This window comes from Phyllobates terribilis, unplaced genomic scaffold (genome assembly GCF_046119375.1).
Source record: "Phyllobates terribilis strain yellow unplaced genomic scaffold, ASM4611937v1 Scaffold_5__5_contigs__length_657084704, whole genome shotgun sequence".
In the NCBI taxonomy this organism is placed as follows: Eukaryota; Metazoa; Chordata; class Amphibia; order Anura; family Dendrobatidae; genus Phyllobates; species Phyllobates terribilis.
Genome location: NW_027362765.1, coordinates 528,220,758 through 528,237,229, shown reverse-complemented (window position 1 = coordinate 528,237,229; position 16,472 = coordinate 528,220,758). Strand labels below are relative to the sequence as shown.

Sequence of the window (16,472 nt, the reverse complement as noted above, 5' to 3'; positions counted from 1 at the left end):
ATTTCATGCAATAAAATGCAAATTAATTATGTAACAATCATACAATGTGATTTTCTGGATTTTTTTTTTAAGATTCTGTTTCTCACAATTGAAGTGTACCTACGATAAAAATTACAGACTTCTCCATTCTTTGTAGGTTGGAAAACGTGCAAAATCGGCAATGTATAAAATACTTATTTTCCCCACTGTATGTGATTTGCATACTTCCGGCCACATTCTGACTAGACGTGTCTGGCCTCGCTCAATACATTTGTATTGGGCGAGGTCGTGCACGTCTAGTCGGCACGTAGCCGTGTTTATGCAAATCACATACTTGCTGTCAAACTCCCGAAGCGGGCACCGGAGATTCCTCATAGCATGCGATCTGAAGATTGACAAGTCTGCAGTCACATGGAGTGCAGACTTGTAGCGTAAAGCTGGACAACTTTAAGCAATCCAAAATAATTCAGATGTTTCGGTCCACAGTCTTGGGTCTACATTAGACGGACTGCAAATTTCTTAATAGAACATAGCATTGTAAGCACTGGTGTAGCTATCTATTGCTTATGTAATAGCAGCGCTACACCATGGCTTACATTTTTCCTGTTTACTTTACAAATTTGCAGTCAATCTGATGAAGATCTGAAACAGTGGAGTGAAACGTCTATTATTTTGGATAGCTTAAGAATGAACAGGTTTCATCTAATTCATTCAAAGCCAAGTTATTCATCTACAGCATACGGTGTGGAAACCTACTCGAGCACCAGTCACAAAAACAGGAGTGCTGTATAGCTTACAAATAGTAATAGTAATCTGTGAGATGGTTATATGTATGAGACCCTAAAAATTAAACAATTTAATAAAAGACAACAAAACATACGACTGTGATTTTATTGAATTTTCTATAAAACATACAATAAAATGGTTATATTTTAGTCATTTATACAAATCCTATTCATACACGCTGTAACGGACACTTAACCAAGAGGCTTAAGAAACTGGTCCCTAGTGGACTTTTGTCAAGTTACATTAGCTTAGAGAAATGTGCCGCTATATTGCATATCTGGTGAAGTATTACAAATGACTCCTAAAATCTAGGGAAGATGTAGCTACAGAACTCTATGCACTACACAACTGCACATATTGTGTAACAGTAAACTGTGCAGCAGATGCTACCAGTGCACCGATCATAGGATACTAAATATTAAGCCAGTCTTTCCAGCAAACTGCCCTGTTTGCAAAATCCTGACAAATTGTAGTTAATCTCTCAATGTATTTATGCTGTAATGTTCACTCTGTGCCCATGTGTGATGTTCCTCCATCCCAATGTAAAATTAACATTTAGGGCTGTTAAAAGGGAATCCATGATGTGACAAAGTCATCAATGTAACAACAGTACTATAGCAGCTATTGCTAAATTAACCCTTTATATTATGTATACACCAGTACCTGTGCAATAATTTAAACTCAAAAGTGCTTAACTTTCTATATACAAATGTATTAAACTGTTTGAAAACTATTCCGGGCAAAATTGAAAATGTAATTTTGCTTACAATATTTGGAGTCTCTTTCACTATGTATTACCGTAATTCATTAAGGTCAGATGGAGTAGCCTGTTTATACTTAATATATACACAGGGGTAGGTTGTCAATTATTTTATTGGCACCTCATAGAAACAAGTAACTGTATTGCCTCTCCAAAAGTCTTTTCACTAACACAAACTAATTGCCCCAAACAACTACCGGTAGGTGACATAGTACGTCTCTTGTTATATTACAATTTAAGAGTGACTAACCTTTTTTTTTTTTATCCTCCAGGCATTAAAAAGTTAGGATATTTTGCAATACACTTCATTACCTGTTTTGCTTCTTTTTCTTTCAAACATTTTGTTGCAGTGTTGTTTCAATGCCAAGTTAATGCACCTTTAGAAGCTGTTTTTAACTGCTGCTTAATAAAGATTGATATACTATATTGAAATAGTCTGTATACAATAAGGCCATGTGCCCATGTAGCGTTTTTGCGGCGTTTTTACGGTTGCGAAAACGCTTGTAAAACCATCTGCCATGCAAAGCAATGTGAATTCGGATGTGCTGTGCACATGATGCGCTAATTAGCGCGCCGAATTCCCATTGCATAACGCAGCATGACTATTTCTACCGCGATTACGCTGCAAATTCGCGGCCATTGAGTAACATTGAAACGCAGCAAACCCGCAGGTATATGTGGATTTGCTGGGTTTAAATTAAGTTCAATGGCTGCGAATTTGCAACGTAATCGCGGTGCGTGTGGTACCCGGGATGAAGAGGATACTACAAATCCTCTTCATCCCGGCTACCACGCGTCCCGCGGTGTACTAGCAGTACCTGCGGTGACGTCATTTAGTCAGCTGATGGTCAAGCGACCGCTGACGTCAGCAGTCAGGTGATGGTCGCGTGGCCATCAGCTGACTAAATGACGTCACCGTAGGTCCTGCTAGTACACCGCGGGACGCCAAGGAGAGAGGACGCTGCCGGGAGCAGACCGGGGGCCGCCGGAGAGGTGAATATACAGGTTTTTTTTATTTTTAACTTTTTAATTCTTTTTTTTTTTTTTTTTACTATAGATTCTGCATTTAAAGCATCTAAGTTGGTCACACAATATATATCCATGCCGGTTGCATGGATTTATATTGTGTGACCAACTTGTCAAGCACTTTTCCAAGTGATGCTCAAAATCGCTTGGAAAAGTGCTTGAAAAAACGCATGCGAAAACGCATGTAAAACCGCTGAAAAAATGATTCTCTCTGGCAAGAAAAACCGCATGTAAATCTGCATGCGTTTTTTTCTGCCAGAGAGAGGCAAAAACGCTCTGCATCAAATCTGCAACGTGGGCACATAGCCTTATTCTGCTATCTAAGTGCTGGGGCGAGATGAGCAGAGGGATAAGAAGCAGAGAAGCTCAGACATGAAAAATGCCTTAGACAGACTATATGAATACAATGGTAGGATATTTGCTGAGCAGCAGTTAAAAGGTGTTTTAAAAGGAGGATGAATAGGGCATTGAAATAGCACTGCACCATAGTGTTTGGGAGAGAAGGAAGAAAAAACCCTAAAGGTAATGGATCTTAGGTCTCGTATACATATTAAAGGAGGACAAATATGACACAAGCCTAGCAGTGCAGATGAGGAATGTTCTCTTAATGAAATACATTACAAATATGTGTAACTTTATAAGGAATAAAGGATAATAAATAATAAAAAAAAGGTTAATTTCTCTTTAACAGTTGCAATGCTCATTATCGTTAAGGCAATTGTTTATTCCCTGCGCGTATGGTTTACATTATTAGCAGCACAAATTTAGTTTACATGAGGAGATATACTGCTAATAAAGGACCGTTTTTATCTTAAAGGATGCAATCAACGTCATTTGAGTAAATAATTGTTCATCATTTCATTACTTGTCATGTTACACTGGGCCATAAACAAATGTTTGTGTGAATGTGAATGTTTATTCGAATCATTATGACCTAGTGTAAAAGTCCTTAAAAATTTGGTCCAAGCTAAAAAATGAAATGAAAAATTACCCAAAAAGAATTAGGAAGGTTATATGGAGCTCCAAGTACTCTTTGCTAAATTGAAACTGAATTCCAATTTTGCCTGGCGAAGTTCTCAAGGCCTCTCTCTGTTAGTATTATAAAGTATAAAAATAAAATTCCCTTGGCAACAATGGTCATCATAAAATACAAGGATTCTTTCACCATTGATTTTCATAAAAGGCAAAAAACAACACTTAACATTATTCCAGTGTTACATCAAAATGCTAAATTTTCCCACAAGTCACATCATTAATTCAGTAGTATTTTGTGGTGCAACTCCTTTTTGTAGGGGTAAGAGCAATTGTAACTATATTTTTTGTATCAACTGAAGACCGGTGCACGGACTCGACACGGCATTGCGAATATACGCGTTTTTAATACATATGCTATGACTAAGGATACCTTATGTATTCGAAACGCATCAGTTTGGAATCACTCCTGTCCATGTGTGTTCTGCACATGCTTTTAATGGAAGAATAAAGCTTATTTTTTACTCATCTGAGTGCTGGACAGCTCCTACTGTATATTTTTTTGTATACCTCACTGTGTATAACATATTTTGGTAAAATTACAAACAAATTAAAATTTTCTAGAAATAACGATAATCAGAAGATATTCAGTTCTTGTTTGTGTTCTACTTGGTGCATACATCTGTTTACAATTTTAAATCAAATTTAACAGGAGAACACTTAAAACCCCCCACTAAGTATTAGACTATCTGAATGCACAAAATGCATGAATAATGTTTCCTGAAAAACATAGACCCAAAGCTAAAAAGAGTAATATCTACAATGAACTTAAAATAAACTTAATAGCAAATAGGATTGTCCTTTCTGCATCTAAAAACACATCTGTAACAAAGGCACCTCTATATTTTTTATATATCCACACATTCAAAACCGTGGCACATAGAATTTCTAAAAAGTCTTAAGAAAATTCTGAAAAGATCGTAATAGATTTTTCTTGTGATTGGATTATAATTTGAAATTCCAACTATCTGATGTCTATAAAACTGTAAAGGCAGTAGTGTAATTTGAGGCCCCTTTAACACAGGCCCCCACCAACTATGGCCATTTGTAATACTGGTGTCTTCCTACTAAGCAGAGGGGCCTTTGGGCTCACATTATACCGCTACCTCTACATGCCTTATAGTTATGCTCCTTATGGACTATAATAAAGTTTGTGAGGTGTGGAGAAGTTTTCAAGGAATTGTATGCTTGGTGACAGTCCTCATAACCAAAAATTGATGAAGGGTGTATGTATTTTTTTTGATGTTGAGAACATAAGCATGCATTGTCTGGGATGAAATACAGCTCAAAAAGTTGCATGCTTTCAGTATAACTGCACATTTTATTAGTCCAGTTAGAAATTGCAGCAGGAAACCATATCACTGTATTGAGCCACCAGGTGACCAGATCGAATCTTCATTCCAGCTATAAGGCTTTTATGAACAATGCAGTTACAGACAAGTTAGTAAAGGTCTAAAACTTCTTTTTTAGCTTAGTTTCTTTCTTGCGTGTAATGCCACCTCCGCTCCTCTCACGCTTCTCCTTCTTGACACAGAAGTATTTGGTCACGCTTTTTCTGCATTGCTCACATTTTACAGCACAGCACCAATGGAATTTGCAGTTACAGCTGGAGACCATGTCTGCTCTTCTCTCCTCCACAGTCAGACCACAGTCTGCACACAGGCGCTTGCAGCTTCTCTTTTCCCATTTGTTCAGCATTTTGCCTCTTTTAAGACATTCTCTGCCTTCGGTCCCAAGAAGACCCAGAGTTTTGTTCTCCAGGCAGTAATCTGGAGAATCTTCCAAGTGAACAAGCTCTTTCTTCGAGATAGAACTGAAGGTTTCAGCTATGGCACCTCTGCTGGCTGCACTGTTCCCAGCTCCCTGCAGCAGGTCCACCTTAAGAGCTTTGTGATACTTTTCCTTTAAGTAATAGCCCACCTCTCTAAATTCAGGAAGCTGAAGCCAGCAAGTTTGGGTAGTGCAACTTCCAGAGACCCCATGACATTTACATGTCCGCTTCATGGTGCTTTTCACTGCCTGCACAGGACAGAAAAATACATGTAAACAAAATGATTTACTTTTAGCACGTTAATAATCCCTCCAACAAACATATCTCGTAATGCAATGAATATACTTGCAATAAAGTAAAAGTTTGAGACTACTGTTTATATATATATATATATATATATATATATATATATACTTTTTTAAATGAGAAGTGTATCATCTGCATTTCTTTAGTATACTATTATTACCCAAATTTTTTACATTATGGATGGTTGATATTTTGATTAGATTACAGCTTTATGCTTATGAGCGTATATTATGGCATCCAGAGTGTTTATGGCTACTTGTCAGAGGGCTTAGAAACTGTTAAAAAACCCATAATGTTCTCTAAGACCTCTGTGAATCGTGTATGCGTTCTATCCATGATTTTCATTGATATAACACACACCCATTAAAGTCTATGGTGCATTCGCGTGTCCATATTTCTTTTGCAGGCTGTGTGTGCACAAAAAAAATCACAAAGACATGTCCATTAATGATCCGAGTCACAGATCCAAATTACCAGTACAAGTCTATGGATCGGTGAAAAATCACAGACCGCATCCATGTGCCATCTATGTGCTATTTATGATTAGTGTTGCAATGTGTATAAGGGCCTTAACTCATGGTCCCATTGCTGTCACCTTGCTGCTTATTTAAAGAAAACTGCAATGACAGAATCAAAAATGAAGGTTATTAGTGCAATGGCAAATACAGTTGTGCTCAAAAGTTTACATACCCCGGCAGAATTTTTGCTTTCTTGACCTTGTTTCAGAGAATATGAATGATAACAAAAAACTTTTTCTCCACACATGGTTATTGGTTGGGTGAAGCCATTTATTGTCAAACTACTGTGTTTTCTCTTTTTAAATCTTAATGACAACCAAAAACATCCAAATGACCCTGATCAAAAGTTCACATACCCCAGTTCTTAATACCGTGTATTGCCCCCTCTAACATCAATGACAGCTTGAAGTCTTTTGTGGTACTTGTGGATGAGGTTCTTTAATTTCTCAGATGGTAAAGCTGCCCATTCATCTTGGCAAAAAGCCTCCAATTCCTGTAAATTTCTGGGCTGTCTAGCACGAACTATGCGCTTGAGATCTCCCCAGAGTGGCTCAGTGATATTGAGGTCAGGAGACTGAGATGGCCACTCCAGAACCTTCACTTTGTTCTGCTGTAGCCAATGACAGGTCGACTTGGCCTTGTGTTTTGGATCGTTGTCATGTTGGAACGTCCAAGTACGTCTCATGCGCAGTCTCCGGGCTGATGAGTGCAAATTTGCCTCCAATATTTGCTGATAACGTGCTGCATTCATCTTTCCTTCAACTTTTACCAAGTTTCCGGTGCCTTTGTAGCTCACACATCCCCAAAACATCAGAGATCCACCTCCATGCTTTATTGTAGGAATGGTGTTCCTTTCATCATAGGCCTTGTTGACCTCTCTCCAAATGTAACGTTTATGGTTGTGGCCAAAAGGTTACATTTTGGTCTCATCACTCCAAATTACCTTGTTCTAGAAGTTTTGAGGCTTGTCTCTGTGCTGTTTGCCTTATTGTAGGCGAGATACTTTGTGGCATTTGCGCAGTAATGGCTTTCTTCTGGCGACTCGACCATGCAGCCCATTTTTCTTCAAGTGCCTCCTCATTGTGCATCTTGAAACAGCCACACCGCTAGTTTTCAGAGAGTCCTGAATTTCAGCTGATGTTATTTGTGGGTTTTTCTTTGCATTCAGAACAATTTTCCTGGCAGTTGTGGCCGAAATTTTTGTTGGTCTACCTGACCGTGGTTTGGTTTTACCAGAGCCCCTGATTTTCCATTTGTTAATCACAGTTTGAACGCTGCTGACGGGCATTATCAATTCCATGGATATTTTTTTGTATCCCTTTCTTGTGTTCTACAGTTCAACTACCTATTCCCGTAGATCAGTTGACAATTCTTTTGCTTTCCCCATGACTCACAATCCAGAAACATCAGTGGCTGGATGAAAGATGCAAGAGTCTGTCTGGATCCCAGAAACTCACTCAGTTTTTATGCATACACACTGATTACAAGCAAACAGGTCACATGTGAGGATGTTACATTTAGTAGCCAGTCAAACCCATTTGTGTCAAATTCTGTGTATGTTATCAGGCCAAAATCACCAAGGTATGTGAACTTTTGATCAGGGTCATTTGTATGTTTTTGGTTGTCATTAAGATTTAAAAAGAGAAAACACAGAAGTTTGACAATAAATGGCTTCACCCAACCAATAACCATGAGTTGAGAAAAATGGAGAAAAAGTTTTTTTGTTATCATTAATATTCTCTGAAACAATGCCAAGAAAGGAAAAATTCTGCTTGGGTATGTAAACTTTTGAGCACAACTGTATATAAAATCTCTATGTGAATGCCATAGACCACCACTATTACATATGTTGATTCTGGCCCTTGAATTGAAGGCTGAGTTGAGAACATGGTTTACAATGTGATTATCTTTATGAAATCAAAGTCAGAGGAACATATCCAGAACTCAGGGTTAGCAGACACTTAGTCCATGAACTCTCACCACACTAAGCTAAATAAGCACTAAATCAGCAACCCTTATAGCCATTATGGGGAAGATCCCCTAAACCATTAACAGAACAGTTATCTATGAGAGTCAGTATTTCACGTTGATTATCCGCCTCTGTAGGTGTAATAAGATATTCAATAATGGATCACCCATTATACATTGTATGCCATAATACTGACTTTTTGCCATTTCAGCATTTAGTTATCATGATTAGTGATGAGCGAGCACTAAAATGCTAGGGTACTCGTTGCTCTGGTCGAGCAAATTGGAATACTCGGGGGCTCGACCCAAGCAACAAGCCCAATGTAAGTCTATGGGAAACTCGAGCATTTTTCAGGCGGCTCCCCCCGGCGGTCTGCAGAGGGCCTAAAAATTGCCCAAATCGATGGGAACAGTGCTCAAATGACATGGGAACAGCATGGATAAGACTCCTGGAAGCATTTCTGACTCCCAGGTCACTGCTGTCAACAACGTTGTCAGAGTATTACGCCACTTTTACGGACTCACAATAAAACATACAAAAACGTAACCAAAATGGATTTTCCTGGGAAATATGTTAAGGAACATCCTTTCCAGGGTAACGACTTGTATATAAGGCAAAATAAATAACCAAAAACAAAAATACTCCTCCACACTTTGGGCTATGTTCACACGTAGCGTTTTTGATGCGTTTTTGCACTTTTGCATTGCTTTCAACCAAGACAAATGCATTCACTGGGAAATGTCATTTTAACATTTTACAACCTTATCTGGCCATGTGGTGTGTGACACATCATCAGACTCATGCATACAGTGCTGAAAAGACATGGGAACAGCAATGGGAAGACCACTGGAAGCATCTCTGACTCCCATTTCACTGCCTAAAAGTGTGCCCATCATAAGTGATCCTTCGCGCATGTGAAGATGCCTCCCGCCATGCACCTGTTATTGCAGACTTGCAACAATCACCATCCACATCCTTGTCCCAGTGAAGCGTTCAGTTGTCCCTACCCCATTCCTTGGAATGCAAGCGCAAGTATGCAGCCAGCCACCCATCCACCCACAGGCTGCAATACTATACTGCCAAATTTTTGACAGCTGCTTGCACTTGAAATGTGGCCTTTTAGCCTCGTGGCGGTGGAAGCTGTCCACAATCTCATGGCGGCAGTGACCGGGTATCCATACTCGGTCCCCAGCCGCCACTATTTGTCCCGGTGTCGTCTCCACCTTCCACAAGCACGGGTCCCACAACATTACCTGTGCCCTCCCCAGTGCACTTACTGGGAAGGACCGCCTAACCACAAACACGTGGACAGGTGAATGCGGCCAGGGATGGTACGGAGCCAGTCCACAGCTTTTTTTGCTGAGTTGTATTTCACCACATCCATATTCTTTAGCTTAGTGAAAGGACTTGGGAAACCATATCTACCCAGCTGTCATTTCTCCCAGGAAGTCCTCTAAAGCTGCTTTCACTCGAAATGTGGCCTTTTAGGCTCGTGGAGGCGGAAGCTTTTCATAACCTCATGCCGGTGGCGGCCGGGTGTCCATACTCGGTCCCCAGTCGCCACTATTTCTCCCGGTATCGTCTCCGCCATCCACAAGCACGGATCCCACAACATTACCTGTGCCCTCCCCAGTGCACCTACTGGGAAGGACCGCCTAACCACAAACACGTGGACAGGTGAATGTGGCCAGGGACGGTACGGAGCTAGTCCACAGCTTTTTTTTGCTGAGAGTTGTATTTCACCACAGCCATATTCTTTAGCTCGGTGAAAGGACTGGCATAGAGGGAAACCGTATCTACTCTGGGTGCCATTTCTCCCAGGAAGTCCTCTAATGCAGCTTGTTGTAGAAGCAATGGCAGCCCATCCAACATCAACTCGTACTTGTCGGTGGTGCTTTGACACACAAAACTCTTTCGTTGCGCATTTAATTTCATGACTACAGAGTTGGGCAATGGCCTGATCTTCAATGCGGTTTGAGAAATAACATGCATAAGCATGTCCGATCTACATTGAAAAAGCAGTCATAGAGTGTCCGGGAACCTTCCCCCACACTTTTCTTAGCCAGGGCTGCTTCTCGGCAGGGTTGGACGGACCCACCAGAATACCGGAGACTCTTCCGGTGGACCCTGGCTTCTCCTTCAGGAGAGTTCATAGTGCCGAGGTGAGGCCATGATGATGATAGAGGCCACCATCTGCTTAGTTTTCTATTACTTGGAATGCAAGCGCAAGTATGCAGCCAGCCACCCACCCACAGGCCGCAATACTAACTGCCAGATTTCTGGGCAGCTGCTTGCACTTGAAATGTGGCCTTTTAGGCTCGTGGAGGCAGAAGTTTTTCACAACCTCATGCCTCATGCCCCGTGTTCATACTCGGTCCCCAGCCATCACTATTTCTCCCGGTGTTGTCTCTGCCTTTTATAAGCGCGGGTCCCTGAACATTACTGCTGGTACTTTTCTGTGGGAATTTGCTTGCCTCCTACCAGCCTGGAATATTTCCAGTAAACTATGGTACGACGCCATGGTATTAGCACTGCCCACAGTACCAGTAGCGAAGCCATCCCCAATTTCCTTCTCAGGAATTTTATTTGGTAGACTGAGTGGCTGCCCAAATACATTAGTTTCTCGCAAAGGAGCTGAAGATAGAGTGGCAGTAGGTGCAAGTTTCTCCAGCCTGTTAGATATTAGAGGGTGAATGGCAGCACATTGGATCAGTGGTTAGCACTGAAGCCTTGCAGCACTGGGATCCTGGGTTCAAATCCCAGCAAGGACAACATCTGCAAGGACTTTGTATGTTTTCCCCGTGTTTGCATGGGTTTCCACCTCAGTAAAAAACAGCCATAGAGTGTCCGGGAACCTTCCTACACACTTTTCTTAGCCAGGACTGCTTCTCGGCAGGGTTGGACGGTCCCACCAAAGAATCCTCTGGTGTGCCCTGGCTTCTACATCAGGAGAGTTCATGATAGCGCAAACTTTGCAGTTGCTGTTTTTCAATCTGAAACAGCTTCTCAGTGGGAGTTGTATTGCACCACAGCCATATTCTTTAGCTCGGTGAAAGGATTGGCATAGAGGGAAACCGTATCTACTCCAGCTGTCATTTCTCCGTCACCAGGCTCCGCCCATTGTCACACACGACCATGCCTGACTGTATGTTCAGCGGTGAGAGCTACAGATTGTAACATACCTGGCGGCGTCCTTGCATGGTGGTCCATCTCCCACTGTGCAAGAGCGCGCACTTGATCTCCAGTCCAGAATGTCTCTCTGGCTTCCCTCCATGCTGTCTGTTTGTGTCTGTTTCTGCTGCTTAAGGGCGGCGCCCGATCACTTCCTGCTTTTTGTACCTGCTGTGGGTCACACCCCTTGTGCGTCCTCAGCCTATTGCTGTCTGTTACCTGGTATATAGCTCAGCTGCTCCCATCTATTCCTGCCTGAGCATAGTGTTTCATTCAGTGTGTGCTTGCACTCTGAAGGTGCCAGGTCCCGTTCTGTGTTCTCTTGTCTGCCTATCCTGGAGGCTGTATTTCCAGGCCTGTCTGAACACGCTCCTAGCCTGTTCCTCCTGCCTTCTAGGGGCCGATTACCTAGACCCGTTCCTGTATCTTGTCTGACCTGTCTGAACACGCTCCTAGCCTGTTCCTCCCGCCTTCTAGGGGCTGATTACCTAGACCCGCTCCTGTATCTTGTCTGTCCTGTCTGAACACGCTCCTTGCCTGTTCGTCCTGCCTCTCTGGGGGCCGTATTCCCAGACCCGCTCCTGTATTCCGCTGCGGTGTCGGTCTCCTCCGTACACTCAGTTCCAGTCTGAACTCTCTCCTATCCTTTACCTGTTTTGCCTCTATGTCCGTTCCCTTCCTTTTTCTGCAGAGTCTGAACTCGTACCTAACTCCTGCTTGTTGTCTCTGTACTCCCGTTTGTGAGTTTGTGGTCCACTCGCTACTTCTCTGCTAGTACCCTGTGGGTGTCTGGCTCTGCCTTTCCCTTCCTGTCTGTTCCGTGTGAACAGAGCCCTGTCCCCCCTACTCAGCCTAGCCTGCTCTAACTCCTTTGCTCACCGCTCCGGCGGTTCTAGCCTGCTCTGACTCCTTTGCTCACCGCTCCGGCGGTTCTAGTCTGCTCTGACTCCTTTGCTTACCGCTCCGGCGGTTCTAGCCTGCTCTGACTCCTTGATCACTGCTCCGCAGCCTTGCTCCGCTCTGACCCTTTTGCTCACTGCTCCGGCAGCCTTGCTCCGCTCTGACCCTTTTGCTCACTGCTCCAGCAGTCCTGTCCTGCCCTGCTTCTGCCCGCTGCTCCGGCAGTCCTGTCCTGCCCTGCTTCTGCCCGCTGCTCCGGCAGTCCTGTCCTGCCCTGCTTCTGCCCGCTGCTCCGGCAGTCCTGTCCTGCCCTGCTTCTGCCCGCTGCTCCGGCAGTCCTGTCCTGCCCTGCTTCTGCCCGCTGCTCCGGCAGTCCTGTCCTGCCCTGCTTCTGCCCGCTGCTCCGGCAGTCCTGTCCTGCCCTGCTTGTGCTCGCTGCTCCTGCAGCCCCGTCCTGCTCTGTTCTTGCCCACCGCTTCGGGCGTTCCCTCTCTGCTGTGGTTGTCTACCGCATCTGCGGTTCTGTGACCCAGTCTGTACTGGGTCTTAACCTTTCTGTGCTCCAGCCCGTCCTTTCGGCCAGTACCTCCCTGCCTGCATACTCGCCTGTATCCACCCATCTGCATACCTGCCGTGTTTGCTTACATCCACCAGTCTGTGCCAGCCTAACCTGCCTGTTCCTGAGTCCCAGTGTGTACTGGGTCCTATCCCGCCTGTGTTCCTACCTGCTAGTGCCTCCCTGTCTGCACTCTAGCTGTGCTTGCCTGTACCCCTCTGCCTGTATTGTTCCTGAGTCCCAGTGTGTACTGGGTCCTATCCCGCCTGTGTTCCTACCTGCTAGTGCCTCCCTGTCTGCACTCTAGCTGCGCTTGCCTTTACCCGCCTGCCTGCATACCAGTCGTGCCTGCCTATACCCTCCAGTCTGTGCGCCAGCCTAACCAGCCTGTTCCAGTAATCCCTGTGTGGGTCAACCCCCGTGTCCGGAGTTTGACCTGGAGTAGCACCTGGTCCCTCTGCCCGGTTTCTCCCTAGTGCACTGGCGTCGTATGCCGTCGTGCCATCTTGGTCGGATCGGCCAGATACTTAGTCACGCCCCTCCAGGCACTCTCCGGTTCATGGTCCAGTGGAACCACAACACCCGCACACGCCAGTCAGTCCGGGCGTGTGCATAACACAGATCAGGCTGCTGTGTTACAGCTTTCAACAACTCTGCAGCGCTGGGTGGTTTGTCACCTAAGCATTAAGCATGTTATCTTCAGCACAGCCTGTTGCCGCTTGACCAAGGCAGTGCTGCAGTGCTTTCAGCTTGTGACTGATGTGGTCATTTCGGAAATGGAGGAGGAGGTGCAGGAGCTGAACAATGTGATTACATTGAGGTTACATTGGCGACCCTGCTTTTTTATACTAAAGAAAGATCCTACTGTTTGGTTTTTTTTACGTTATTTTTTAAGACAAATGCATTCACCGGGAAATGTCATTTTAACATTTTACAACCTTATCTGGCAATGTGGTCTGTGACACATCATCAGACACATCCAGTTTCATTTATGATGGAGGGACTCTGAAAGTCACAAAGCCTATTTTTATCGGGCCATCAGGCGGCCCTTACTATTCTTAAAAGGCCAGCAGTCGGCCCTCGCTATTGTTAGAAAGCCATCAGCCGGCTATGCTTTGTTGTTCCCATTATTAACGAGTGGGTTTCCTATACTGTTATTGCGTATGCAGTGACTGCAAGGGCTGCCAAAAATTCAGACGCAACCCAATACCCCTTTGAAGAGACATAGAGGAGGGTCTCAGTAAAAATTTTTTTCCCATTATTTCCTATAGTGGTTATGCCCATGCTGTGACTGCAAGGGCTGCCAAATTTTGGGGAAAACCCCACTAACAATTTAAAGACACATAGAGCAGGGCCACAGTAACGAGTACGACATGTTCCTGTTAGAAAGGAGAGGGTCTGCTATACAGTTATAGGGTATGCAGTGAGTCCAACGGCTGACCAAATTTAGGAAAAACCCCACTAAGAATTTAAAGACACATAGAGCAGGGCCATAGTAACAAGTACGATATGTTCCCATTAGAAAGGAGAGGGTCTGCTATACAGTTATAGGGTATGCAGTGAGTCCAACGGCTGACCAATTTTAGGAAAAACCCCACCAAGAATTTAGACACATAGAGCAGGGCCACAGTCACGAAAAATTCCCATTAGAAAGGAGAGAGTCTGCTATACAGTTATAGGGTATGCAGTGAGTCCAACGGCTGACCAAATTTAGGAAATACCCCACTAAGAATTTAAAGACACATAGAGCAGAGCCACAGTAATGACAAATTCCCATTAGAAAGGAGAGAGTCTGCTATACAGTTATAGGGTATGCAGTGAGTCCAACGGCTGACCAAATTTAGGAAAAACCCCACTAAGAATTTAAAGACACATAGAGCAGGGCCACAGTAACAAGTACGACATGTTCCCATTAGAAAGGAGAGGGTCTGCTATAGAGTTACAGTGTATGCAGTGAGTCCAACGGCTGACCAATTTTAGGAAAAACCCCACTAAGAATGTAAAGACACATAGAACAGGGCCATAGTAACGACAAATTCCCATTAGAAAGGAGAGAGTCTGCTATACAGTTACAGGGTATGCAGTGAGTCCTACGGCTGACCAAATTTAGGAAAAACCCCACTAAGAATTTAAAGACGCATAGAGCAGGGCCACAGTAACGACAAATTCCCATTAGAAAGGAGATGGTCTTCCATAGTGTTGGCCTATGCAGTGAATGCAAGGGCTGCCAAAAATTGAGAGACACTCCACTGCCCCTTGGAAGAGACTTAGAGGGCCTCATAAAAAATTTTCCCATTTGAAAGGAGCGGGTCTCCTATACTTGTAATGCCCATGCACTAAGTGTATGGGCTGACAAACATTTACCCCTGGGGGGTATACATGAACATACTGTATACATTTTTTTTTTTACGGGCATCATAAACACCCTTTAAAAAAATTATGTGGGTGTTGCATCACGGACCACGGTCACCCTGGTGATATGGTGGTGGAGGATGAGGATGAGGAGAAGGAGGAGGACAAGAGCAAATAGCCAAAATCAGGAAGCATATATCCATGTGTGGGTGTGAAAAGGTGCATGGGAATACACCTCCCAAAAAAAGACACTGGATTTGAGTTTATGTTACGCTGCTATCATTTGGTGGTGTTGAGAAGTCTGGCCCAATCCAGCCCTTGTTCATTTTTATAAGAGTCAGCCTGTCAGCATTTTCAGTTGACAGGCGGATGCGCTTATCAGTTATAATTCCACCATCGGCACTAAAACCCGCTCTGATAAAACACTAGCGGCAGGGCAGCCTTGGACATCCAAGGCGTGGAGAGCCAGTTCATTCCACGTATCCAGCTTGGATACCCAATAATTATAAGGCACAGAGGGATCACGGAGGACATTGGTACGGTCGGCAAGGTACTCTCTCAGCATCTTCCCAAACTTTGCACTCCTTGTGAGAGTACCCCGCACCTCAGGGCCTGTGCGATGGGAGGGTCTGAGAAAACTGTCCCAGAACTTTGACAGTGTTCCCCTGCCTCTGCTGGATTGCATTTTTGTCTCTCACGCCTGTACTCCTTGGTTGTCCAACGAACTGTGACCTCTGCCGCCAGCGTTTTCAGATGGGAATTTTTTTAATAGTTCCACAACAAGGGCCTTCTGGTACTGCCCCATTTTTGTAGACCTGTCCGCCTCAGGAATAAGAGATATAAAGTTCTCCTTGTAGCGTGGGTCTAGAAGTGTCACCAACCAGTAATGACTGTCACCCAAAATTTTGAGAACGCGAGGGTCATGGGAAAGGCAGCATAACATAAACTCAGCCATGCGTGCCAGACTACTAACAGGCAAGACTTCCGTGTCCTCACCAAGAGGATGACTGATCATGCTCTCCTCCTCCTCCTCTCTGTCCTCTGGCCATCCACGCTGAACAGACGGTATGACAGTTGTGCAGGTAGTACCGTCTATAGCGCATGAAACTAGCTCCTGTTCTTCCTCTTCCTCCTCCTCTTCCTCATTGTCACCCAATCCACATTGGGATGAGATGAGGCTGGACTGTGTGTAATCACCCTGTATGGTTCCTTGCCCCATCTCTGCCTGCAATGCATCCTCTTTGATTGTGAGCAGAGAGCATTTCAGAAGACAGAGAAGCGGGATGGTGATGCTAATTATGGCGTCATCACCGCTCACCATCTTGGTGGAGTCCTCAAAGTTTTGG

General features: G+C 44.1%; 1 protein-coding gene across 2 annotated transcripts in view; it reads right to left on the bottom strand.

Annotated features, from left to right (window-relative positions):
* Positions 1–867: 867 nt before the first annotated feature.
* Positions 868–16,472, bottom strand: part of WNT8B (Wnt family member 8B) — a 154,805-nt gene continuing 139,200 nt past the window's right edge. Inside the window, exon 7 of one of the 2 annotated variants that reach the window (XM_073685742.1) lies at positions 868–5,602. In XM_073685742.1, the coding sequence (XP_073541843.1) occupies positions 5,036–5,602 (567 nt within the window). In that variant the 3' untranslated portion in view covers positions 868–5,035. The remainder of the gene's footprint in view (positions 5,603–16,472) is intronic. The other variant, XM_073685743.1, reaches the window with a different exon arrangement.